Below are 12,061 nucleotides of genomic sequence, written 5' to 3' on the forward strand. Positions count from 1 at the left end.
TGTATTGTTTGTAGAGATGAAGTTCACCATGTTGACCAGGCTGGTCTCCAACTCTTGGGCTCAAGTGATCTGCCCACCTTGGCCTCCTAAAGTGCTGGGTTTACAGATATGAGCCACTGGTGCCCGGCCAACATGCTTAATGCTCTAGAACTCCTTCAAATTTAAGGAGTTTTCCGATTTTTCTTTCCCTCAATTGGAGCAGACTCAGTTTGTTTCATTCATTTATCTGTGGATGGGTTTCTATGAGTTACAAGGAGGAGGCTCTGACGAGAGTATTTTCAAAAGTTGTCCAGGTAATTCTGAGGCTCTAGAGGTTGAGAGCTGCTGGTCTTTTGTCTTTATATTCAGCAGAACTCCTCATTCCACAAGTAAATGATAGGCATAGTCAGGGACTCTTGGTATGGAGAGTCAGGCAAAGTGGGGGCTTTCCTCCCCACAGGAGGTCAAATCAGATAAAGCTGATAAAAACGTACAAGCATCAAACTAGTTAGACCAAGTTGTTATTCTTTGGCAATGTATTGCCTATAATAATTAATGCAACAGATGTTGTATGTCTTCAGAGGCTAAAATGTGACTTGGTGATGAGGGCAAGGTACAGAAGAAAAAGTACCGAGAGTGGCGATGTTTTATCCGTATAGGCACCCACTCACCAAGCCTAGTTCTGGCCTCCGGTATGACACAGCGAGGCTGTCACTCATCCATCACACATTTCCTGATACACCTCTCTGTACCAGGAGCCTCGCCAGGACTAGGGGATGCCAAATGAGAGGCTGATTGACTCATGGGAGCTGATATAGTTTGGATGTTCATTTTCTCCAAATCTCGTGTTGAAATGTGATTCCCGGTGGGAGGTGACTGGGTCATGGGAGTGGATGCCTCATGAATGCTGTAGCACCATCCCCTTGGTGAGGGATGAGTTCTAAGTTCACATGAGATCTGGTTGTTTAAAAGTGTGTGGCACCTCCCCATTCTCTCTTGCTCCCATTCTCATCATGTGATGCCTGCTCCCCCTTCACCTTCTGCCATGACTGGAAGCTCCCTGAGGCCCTCATTGGGTCAGATGCCAGCACTACACTTCCTGTACAGCCTACAGAACTGTGAGCCAATTAAACATTCTTTACTTATAAGTTATGTAGCCACAGGTGTTTCTTTATAGTAACGCAAGAACAGTCTAATATAGTAGCTGCCCTCAGAGAGTGTGCAGCCTGGCAGGGGTGAGGGACAGGTGCATACACAGTAATGATACCAATAAGGGCTGTAGCAGCTTCCTATAAAGCAAAGATTTTCAGCCTTGACACTGTCAACATTTTGGGCTGGATAATTCTCCCTTCGGGGAGTTGGGGACTGTCCTGTGTATGACTGGGTGTTCGGCAGCATCCCTGGCTTCTACCCAGTAGATGCCAGTATCACACACCCTCCTCCCACCTTCAGTTTGTGAAAACCAGAATGTCTCCAGGCACTGCCATATGTCTTCTGATGGCAAAATCACCCCTGATTGAGAACCACTATAATAAGGTGATTTAGAAGGAAAAGGAGGTAGCCTCAGAGTCCATGAAGTCTTCACAAGAGGCGGGGGTCATCTAGATTAGGCCCGGAAGTGGGATGCCTCAGGCAGCTGAGAGGAGGGCCATTCTAGGTGGAAAGAACAAGCAGCTGAAAGGTCTGGAAGGAGGAAGGGCAGGGGTTCAGAAATGTGAAGAGTTCTACATTCCCAAAACAGGAGAACTGAAAGAAGTCAAGGCTGGGCAGGTAGAGGGAGTGAGAATCAGCTCATGAATGGCTTTTCTTCCTTTATCCTAAGGAAACACTGAACTCCTCTTATTTTCCTAACTTGACCTGGGTGGACCCAGCTCCGCTCCCCAGCCTCTTCCTGCCCTCCAGTTTCTGCCAAGAAACATTTCACTGTTTCTTCTGCCAGGCTCTGTCTTATCAATTCTTTACTGGTTAATTTCTTATTATTATTAGCTCTTAACCATCACTCTTCTGGGAAACCTTCCCACACCACGTGGGTTGGTGGGGGTGCCCCCGTGTTCAGTATCCTGCTCCGATGGGGCCTGCACGTCTTTCCGGAGCCAGCAGGACAGCAACACTTCCTCACGCACATGCCTGCTCAGCCTGGACCAGAGTCCTCAATGTGGACCAAGAGGACCCCTGGGCTGTCACATCCTCAGAACCCAGGCCACTGCCAGCACCTGAGAGCTTATCAATGAATAGAAGTGCCCTGCAGACCAAGTTAAGGAGCCTGCATTCCCTCAGTCACAAATAAGGGCTCCTTTTAAAATTGTTTTTTTTTTTTTTAAATAAATGTGTTTATAACTGACTAAAATATCTAGAATACATGAGCTTGTTTAATCAAATAATTCCATTTAGGAAGCACATACAATGTGGGAAAAACACTTCCAGTGCATCTAATTTGCTATTACTAGAAGCACTTCACCACTCATTGACTTTATGAGCACCTTTAAATTAGCTTGGCAAATGATCAAAACAGATTTCACTTTTCTAGACATACAAGCAAAATCAAACTGAAAACAACCCAACGGGAGAAACTACCCTACAAATAAAGCCTAGAGTGGTGCCAGGAAGCATGATCTATGTCACAGTTAGGAAGGCAGGGGTTCTGCCCTACCCTGCCAGGAGCAAGCCTGTGCCCTCTGAATTAGCCAACTACTGGCAGGTTTTACAGCTGGCTGTGAAGTAACCAGACCTTACCACGGAACAAAACTTTGCCTTCCCTTAACATCCTCCTAATATCCACATGGCTCACAGAGCAGCTGGTGACCTGGGAAGACCAAGACCCCTCACCATTCTTTGAGCATCCTGCACACAGTCAATACTCCTCTGAAATGGAACATGCGACCCGACTAGCACAGAGTGCACAACATCATCACCAAGTGGGTCCTGAAATCTCCAGTCCCATGAATGCCACCTAAGAACATGTAACTTCCTTGCGACAACCTATGATCTAAAACCTGAGCCAAGACTACAGTCTGGGAGAGCCGTGGTTAATAGGGTGTATGCCACTTACACCTCCGACTGTTTTTGAGCCTCACTTCTTCCCTCCATCTCCCTCTGTGGCTTTGATTCATGAATGCAGGTCTCTGACTTGGCTTTGTTATTTTAATCCATGTATTAAAGTGGCATCAGGGGGATTTGTTTTTCTTGCTCACCTAAACAATTTTGGAGGTAGGCCCATGTTCCCGATCTTTCATGAACAGCAGGAAAGGACCAATCCCACACTCAGCTCCACACCCCAGGGAGGTGAGAGAATGCTTCCTTAATCATATTTCCCCAGGTACCAGCCACCCCCAGTTTCCCAGCCAGCTAACACAGCTGTTGGCAGACACAGCAGGTAACAAACTTTTGCAGCCAAATTTACCGCCCCTCTCCCCCTGCCCCACCTTTGTGACTGTCAGGGCTGCTGGGTGCAGTGAGAGATGCTTTAATAACACAAAACAGGCAGCAGCATCCCCTGAGCATGATAAATAACACCTTAGGTTTCAGCCCTATTCAACACCATTCAGCAGCTCCTTTTATTTTGGAGTTGGGGGAGTGGTTAGTCTTAACTCTTGCAGGCAATATCGCTCAAAGTGTTTCTTCTAAAAGCTTATTTGGGACAGCTTATCAGAACAAGCACTGGGGGGAAATCCTGTAACTATGAGGCTGATATAGTCCCTTTTAAATTAAACAAATGCTTCAGCTATATGCTAAAGAACTGCCTTTACTAGTTTGTCTTTGGGGATACAAATGTAGCTATGGGCTTCGTTCTGTCTTTTATTTTCAAGTGGGATATTAGTACTGTAAGAAGAGCCAGCACACGGTTTCTAGTAGCAAACATGGGAAAACTGGTTGGACAATGCTGATCAGAAAAGGCTCATCTGCCATCTGTCCTTGCTACTGTGCAGTTACCACATCATAGAAATTTACAGGCACAGCCCTAGATAGGGACAACACCTTTAATTCTCCAAACTCTAGAAGTGTTTATTTGACCGTTCTCTGAGAATATTCTTCTAAGTAAGCACAGCATGAATTTGTCTTTTAAACTAGGTGAGTTATGAAAGCAAAAGTTGAAAATCAACCTCCTTTGGATCGTAAGTCAACTTTGAAACGATTGGCTAAAATATCTTCAAAAATGGTCCTGCAGATGTGTTTTAATTCCTCTCCCAGCCCTAAGCTCACAGAAGCTGAAGTGCCTGGGACAGGGTTGCTCATGTCTCTGGAGGTTTCATGGACCGAGGCTGCCGTTGAAGTCAGAAGATCCTTCCTGATCACAGCCGTGCTCCTAGTATTTGTCTCCTCACTCCTCCTGAGCCCAGGGGGCACTGTGTTGGTCCTCACACCCACCCAGGCTTTTCCTGCCCCAAGGCCTGTGCATCTGTGCTATACCTGTCACCTGTTCCCCCAAATTGCCTTGGTTTATCCTCTCCCCTCACTCAGGTGTCTTCTCAGGGAGATCTTCTCTGGCCATCAAAAGTGAAACCGCACCCCTTAGGCCCCACAGGTCACCCTCCATCGCCTTTACTCTGCTTCATTGTTGTTTACAGCCCGTGGTGGGTAATTCGTGTTCGATTCCTGTCTGTACTTTCTTCCCCCATCCCCCACAAGTTTAAGCTCCTTAAGAATGAGAAGGGCTTTTTCGAAAACCATTCACCTTTTGCCCCAGTGTGTAGAACAGGATCTAACATACCAGCATTCAAACACCTGCTGAATGAAGGACCATGAACTACTGTGCTTTCTGCAGCGAGACAATGTCCTTCCAGCGATGGGTCAGGGTCTGCTTCCTAATAACCCTCAGCCTCCACATGAACCGTGAGTCCTGGTGCTGCTGAGAGCACAACTCCCTCTTGGTCAGTGAAAATAGTTCTGCTCTGTGCCTTTGGGGAGAAGGCTCAACACACTCTGCTGTGAGAGCCCCCATTCCCCAAGCCAGATCTCTCTACATCTATTTGGAAAAATCAAAACCTTTATAACTGAAACTGCCCAAGGCAACCGGCTAGTGGCTGGTGGTTCTGTGACTGATGTGTTGAGACAATGCACAACCCAGCCCCACTAGTCCGAATGCTCCTGCCTGGGGGCCTGCTAGTCATCTCTCACAAGGACCAGGGATGTCCACTCAGAGCCAGGGACCTGGCTGTGGGTGGCTCCTCCTCACCCACCACAGCCCTGCACCAAGCCAGCCCTTTCTCTGGTCCCACTGAGCAGCCTTCAGAACAGATTCTGAATAATGAGTTACTACCTCTGTGCCTAGGGCAGCCCTGGGGAGTGCCTCTCTCTCACCAAACAGAGTGGCCATGCAAAACAGCACAGCTGTACAAAAGCAGCTGGCATAGGGCTCACTGAAGCTTTCAAAAAGAATGAAATGTACACCTTCCACAGGCTAAAAGGGAAGGAGGCTAAGGGCTTGGGTGTGGACCACCCCGTGGAGGCGCCAAAACAACAGAAACCTTTAGTAGAAAAGGATGTCATCTCACTTATGTAACAGGGCTGCTCTGTGCTCTGTGGACACAGAGGTGAATTCCTGCCCCCAGGGAGACAGACCAAGGTAGAGCAGCCACGTGGCCTGCCAATTAATATTGTCAGAGATGGCAAGCCCAGAGTTTTCCAGGATAGCAGATCCAATACAACACTCCCTGCCTTTGCTGATGGAAATATCAAACTCATTAATTAAACATCTACTAGCAGTCGGCCCCCTCACTGTGCTTGGCTGGTCTCATCAATCTCGCTCAACGCAGAGCAGGCGCCTCAAGCCCAGGAGGAAACCAATTGTCTGATTACTCAGCATTTGTTGAGATTGACACAGTGCCTTGGATAAATATTATACCCTGAGGAGGTGCAGAAGACAAAACAAAAAAAGCCAGCCAGTTTGTCTACCTACCCCCAGCCACCGCCACAAAAAGATTCTGAAGATCCTAAAGAATGTTTGCTTCCGCTTTTTCTTTCCCAGGAAAGAGGTGGACATGCCACTTCATGAGTCATCTCCTGTTGGTTTCTGAGTGTTACTAAGTTCGGATTTGCTTACACTGGGGTAGGGAAGGGGCTTTTGCACTAGTCTTCTACTAGCATTTCCCTCCTTGCAGCATCCTTAACTTTTTGTTACCAATTCCAAGTTCTAATGTTCTTTAAGACCTAGGCCAGTATATTATTGCTAGGGAAAAATAGCAATTTTTTTTTAAGGATAGGAGGAGGGAGTCTGCTTCTGTTTTGCTCTTCCAACAAAGACTTTCATATTACATATGTACTCCTTTTGATGGAGACTTGGGGTTTTAGAGTGCTGAAGTCCCCAAGTAGTAGCATTTTTAGTGGGAAGCAGGGCAGGGGGCTGGGGAGCTGATGAGTCAAGTGCTATCTGTTGGGGCAGAGATAGGTGAGACCTGATTTTGTGGATCTGCTGGGTAAACAGACTTTGCAAGTGTCCGACCTGTCTGGGCACACATGCAGGGATGTTCCTTTCTCCCAGGATAACTAATCTCCGGCGTTCTAGTTCTATTCTTGATCCTTTCTTTCTGGCTTTAGATCTCACCTTCTGGTTTTTATTCATGTAGAAAGGTTACCATCCCATTCATCTGCTCCCAAGGTTAGACAAACCACAAGTGTGGAATTTCAGGATTCCAGTGTGGATTTGTAGGTTACAGGCTTGTAGCCACATTTAACAGTGTTTCCAAGCAACACATGCTTTATCCTAAAGAAGGAATCCACTTTATTCCTCGAGGTGGGCAGGCTGGCAGGTGACTTGCCTGGGCAGAGGGTCTCGTGGTGCCTCAAAGCAACATATCAGGAGGGTGGCCTTTTATGGGAAGCCTGAATCTGACTTTCTTCTTTCCCTAATTCCCACACCTAAATCCCACCTCTGGCCCCTGGAGATCCCTGGGGTCTGGGTGAAGGCAGGAGCTGACGGTGCTGATACCCAAGATGGGAAGATCTACGCAAGCCCAGTATGTGCCGGCACTGTAGGCTCTCACCTCCGCAGGTGTCTGCATGGTCCTCAGATGTGTGTGAGGGCTCAGGTCAGGAAAGGCAATGGGAAATAGAAGAGAGAAAGACTCCCACATAGGGATGAGGGCCTCTGTTCCTTCCAGGAGCCAAACACAATCTCATGGAGGTGGCCAGGTGCAAGTCCAGAAGGGGACTTGGAGATGATCTGAGCCAACTTTTACAAATATACACACAGATGAGGGAACTAAGGCCAGTGAGGCTTTCTGCACATCCTTGGGAATGTCAGGGCGGGGATGGGAGTCTGGGAACACCCCTGTCTACCCCAGGGCTCTTCGTGCAGCAGCATCCAGCCTGTCCCAGTTTTGAAAATGTTACTCCAACACCCTGAACACTGCATCTCTCCCTCTTAGATTCCCACTCACTGCGACTCCCCACTGATGGACAGACATTGAATAAGTGAGCAACATGTTATTTTCCCTGTGGCTTGTAGAGATGTGGGGGGCAGGTGGAAGGCAGAACACCAATGACCCAGGTCTGTAGGGGGGTCTCCAAGGGCCCTTGGGACTTCCCTGGCTGGAACAGTTATCTTGGCAGTGGAGCAGGGAATCTGTGTGCCCTGATGTTTAGGGCTGGGGCAAAGCTCAGGAAGTTCTATTTCATGGTGTAAGAAATAAGCCCACCAGAGTGGGTACGACAGGCTGAGACTTTCAGTGTTCAAAGGTGAGGCGCATCTGCTAAAGCACAATGCTGCATCATCGGCAGGGGTGCTCAGAGGCTGCCTCACCCCTGCAGGTAACATCAAGAGCAGCCCCAGCCTCTGTCTTGGCTTTCTTGCCAAGGTTGCAGGCCACAGAGCCAGCCCTGAGCCTAAGTCTAGACCATAAAAACAATGCTCAAAGGCAGATACCATGTGCCCCTCCCAGGGTATGCCACAGTGTCCAGCTAACAGCAGAAGCATAGTCATGCTTGTGTGGGTTTCTCCAAAACATGCCACTTTCTGTCTAGACACAAAATGAATAGTCAGTCTGTGGACACAAGCCCAAGTCCATGAAAGTTTTACCACTTGAAGCAGCAGTGGTCTCTGAGGGGTGGCTCCATGTGCCCACCCACTCTGCTTGCCAGTGCCTGCCCCTTTGGCCCGAGCATACCTTCCTCAGCTCATCCTTTTCCCTGCTATGGGCATCCTCCAGGATCTTGCGCTCCGAGTGGGCCCTCTGCAGCTCTGTGCGCAGGCTCTCCACCTCCTTCTGCAGTCGCGGGCTGCTGTCCTCACCTGGGCTCTGCCGGTAGTGCTCCAGCTCCTTCTTCAGCCGTTCCACCTCCATGGTATATGTGGAGGTTGTCACAGACAGCTGCTCCGACAATGTCTTGAACTCTTTGTTCTGTGGAGAACATCAGCAAACAAGGAGAAGGGAGAAGAAGGGGTTGTGGGGGAAAGGGTTATTTTACCAGGAAAAAAGCAGGAAGGCAATCAAAAAAGGAACTTCCAAGGTGGAATTAAATTTCACAATCACTGCACGCTCAAGTGCTTGCCTGGCATCTCCCTAATAAAACACTACTGTGAACCTACAGAAATAGAGGAAAACACAGAACAGCAACACTGACATTCAAAGAGTTCAAGGAGCTTTCGTGAGCCTGTGCAGAGCTGGAAGCTGCCTGCTAGTCCGTGGCTCTATGTCTGGCTGGGCGGATCCTACACCTTATTTTTAAGTTGCAGGAACAATGAAGCTGGCTCCCTGCATTGCAGCCTTCACTTTTTAGGTTTCCCTTTCATACAGATCCCTCCTGCCTGTGGACTCACCAGCACAAAGAACTGCAACCTAATCGCTGGCTCTGAGACAAAGGACCCCTTCAGCATCCCTTATTCCAAGGAGGCTCTCCATGGGGCCTTGGAATCTCCCTCACCACCTGTCAGCTTCAGGGAACTGATGCCCTGACCTACCCTGCCCACACCATGCTCCTGCAGATGGGGTACCAAATCCCAGCCCACTCAGGCAACAAACTGGTGTGAAGACTCCTCCATGCCCATAGCCCTAAGAGGCTAGTGCTGATATCAAGTGCTACTGTAAATTATGGGCAGTAATCAGCACCACAAGAGTTGGGAGCATCAGCTGAGGGTGGTCAGTGGGGAAAGTGGAGAGGAAGAAATAGGGTTCTCCAAATCACCAAGCAGGCAAAAGCGATCACTGATTATTCTTCATTGCTGTGCTCCGCAGGACCACCAGGCAGAATAGAGCTAGCGGCCAAAACACTGGTAAGCTGAAGCATCAGGAATCAATAATGAATTCACGTAAGAAATTAAACTTCACAGAAAGCAGTAAGGAGCAGCAAAAGAAAATCTCTGGGACCCGGTAAAATGCCACATATGCTGTGGTGCCTTGTGGCTGTGACCAGCACATCAATGCACAAGCCAGCAGTCCATTTTCTGCACCAACCAACAGAATGAGCACCCCCACAGCACTCTGTGGGAATCTCCTGGTTACAACCTGACACATCTTCAAGCCTGGTCTGCCTGTCAGCTTTGCTCTAAGGCATCACAAAGAAGAAACCCAATCAAGCAGATTCTATTTAAAAACCTGGCCGGCTGTGGTGGCTCATGCCTATAATCCCAGCACTTTGGTGGGCTGAGGCGGACGGATCACCTGAGGTCAGGAGTTTGCGACCAGTCTAGCCAACATGGTGAAACCTCATCTCTACTAAAAATACAAAAATTAGTTGTGTGTGCTGGTGGGCACCTGTAGTCCCAGCTACTTTGGAGGCTGAGGCAGGAGAATCGCTTGAACCCAGGAGACAGAGGTTGCAGTGAGCCAAGATTGCGTCATTGCACTCTTGGGCAATGAAGAGAAACTCCAACTCAAAACAAACAATCAAAAAACCAAACCCAATGTGTGTCTGTATTATCCACTCCAGTCTGGGTCTCCACTGGAGGGTGAGGATCTCTACACAGGGGAGTGGGGCACAGGGCGGGAACACACACTGGACTAGCCACCCTCTGACTTCTTCTCTGCTCTGGGCTGGACAGGAGGTTCAGCCCAGCTGCTCTCTCTAGATGGCACAGCCTGGGTCAGATGCCAGGAGTAGGAGGATAACTGGGCAGGGGGTCTCTAGGTAGAGCTTGTTGTGGCATGAAGAGAAGCACACATGGTGGCAGGAGGCACATCCTATCTTGCTACTGACAAAGATGGCAGCCCAGGGCTCTAATGTGAAGTATGATGTATCCAGGAGGCCCAGCTGCATTGATCTTGACACTGTCTGAGACCTGGCTCACGGATGTCAGGGAGCGGAGTGGCTGGAGCTGGACAGACCTGTGCTCAGATCCCAGCTCTATCCTTGATCAGCTGTGTATATCTGACCTAGTCATCCAGGCTTTCTGTTCTGTGTCCTCATGTGTAAAGCAGGAATGTAACAGTAACTCCTACCTCAGAGGGTGGGATTAGGGAGATAAAGTACTTTGCTAGGGGCTCATAAACATCAGCTATCTTCATTGTTCAGATTCTCTGTGGAGAACCCTGGAGAGATGCCTGAGTCTCTGGCTGTCTGGGGTGTGGGTGGGGAGCTGCTTATGTCTTGTCATAGGCATTCATATATGGTCACTGGGGGCCCATGGAGGTGTGTTTTATGTTCTGGACATTTGACTTCAGAAGGGCAGACCCCAGAAGGCTCATCCTTGCACCTATAGGTGCCATGGTTGTGCAGCCAAACCTGGCAGAGGGCAGGGCATGGGGTGCCCACCCCTTGGAGACCCCAGAAACCCTCCCTGCCACATTACTGCCCTGAAGACCTTCCAGTGGAACAAGATATGGAGATGGAAGGAAGTCCTGACCTTGTGTAGGACTAGGCTAATGCATGTGTCTGTGTCTTAGTTTTTAACAAAAAAACTAAAAAAAAAAATAAAATTTTATTTTTAATTTTTTTGGGTATATAATAGGTGTGCATATTTATGGGGTACAGAAGATGTTTTGATAGATATGCAATGTGAAATAAGCACATTATGAAGAATAGTGTATCACCAAAATAAATTTCAAAAATGGAAAAAGGCTTATGGAATATCAAGAAAGAAAATAGTTTTGTACAGTTGTATGTTTGTGTTTTAAGCTAAGCATTACAAAAGAGCCAAGAGTTAAAAATATTACATTTATAAAGTAAAAACATTACAGTAATCCAAGGTTAATTGCTGAAGAGAAACAATGTTCTAGTAAGCTTAGTGTAGCCTAAGTGTATGGTTTATAAAGTCTACAGGAGTGGACAGTAATGTCCTGGGCCTTCACATTCACTCACCCCACACCACTTCCAGGCCTGCAAGCTCCATTCATGGTAAGTGCCCATCTTTTATATCATATTTTTATTATCCATTCTCTATGTTTAGATACACAAATACTTACCATTGTGTTACACTTGCATACAGTATTCAGTACAGTAACATGCTACGCCAGTTTGTAGCTTAGGAACCATAGGCTGTACCACATAGCCTAGGTGTGTAGTAGGCTACACCAACCAGGTTTGTGTAAGTTCCTTTTATGATGTTGACACAACTACAAACTTGCTTAACAATGCATTTCTCAGAAGATATCCCTGTTGTTAATGCACGACTGTATAGGATATGTGTGTGTGTGTGTGTGTGTGTGTGTGTGTGTGTGTGTGTGTATATATATGCATGATTATATATAACAAATATAACATATTTACAAAGTGACTACTAAGTATATGGAATCAGATTGATTTAAAAGGCTGCTGACTCCACATATTTGTGCCATATTTCTTATATGAAATATATTTAAGGATAACCTTATACTCTTAAGTGTCTAAGAAACTTTACTCTCATTATAAATAAATTGTAAGTTAAACTGGTCAACTCTATATGGGTGCTTGACTAAAGCCAGACTGGCAGAGAGCGGAGTTCATGGGTTACATCGTTTCGCTGAATGATGTCATGTCACAGCCTATCCCAGGGACACTGGAAGAAATGGTCTCAAGAACCAGCACTGTATATATCACTGCAGGATATGGTAAAAGATGTGGCTTGTCACGTCACAGATTACGAAATGCCAAAGGACAAACATGTCAGCACCATGGACAGCTCCAAATCCTCTCTACCTGCATGTTTCTTTTCTCTTAAGGACTCTCAAGC

The 12,061-nt window shown here is 47.4% G+C and overlaps 1 protein-coding gene across 8 annotated transcripts in view; it reads right to left on the reverse strand.

Annotated features, from left to right (window-relative positions):
- The window catches only part of MYO5B (myosin VB), a 390,326-nt gene that overhangs the window by 56,168 nt on the left and 322,097 nt on the right, over positions 1–12,061 (reverse strand). For all 8 annotated transcript variants that reach the window (XM_008979769.5, XM_008979768.5, XM_054244178.2 and 5 more), the window contains one exon: positions 8,082–8,315. In XM_008979769.5, coding sequence (XP_008978017.4) covers positions 8,082–8,315 — 234 coding nt within the window. The remainder of the gene's footprint in view (positions 1–8,081; positions 8,316–12,061) is intronic.

Source organism: Callithrix jacchus, chromosome 13 (assembly GCF_049354715.1).
Source record: "Callithrix jacchus isolate 240 chromosome 13, calJac240_pri, whole genome shotgun sequence".
In the NCBI taxonomy this organism is placed as follows: domain Eukaryota; kingdom Metazoa; phylum Chordata; class Mammalia; order Primates; family Cebidae; genus Callithrix; species Callithrix jacchus.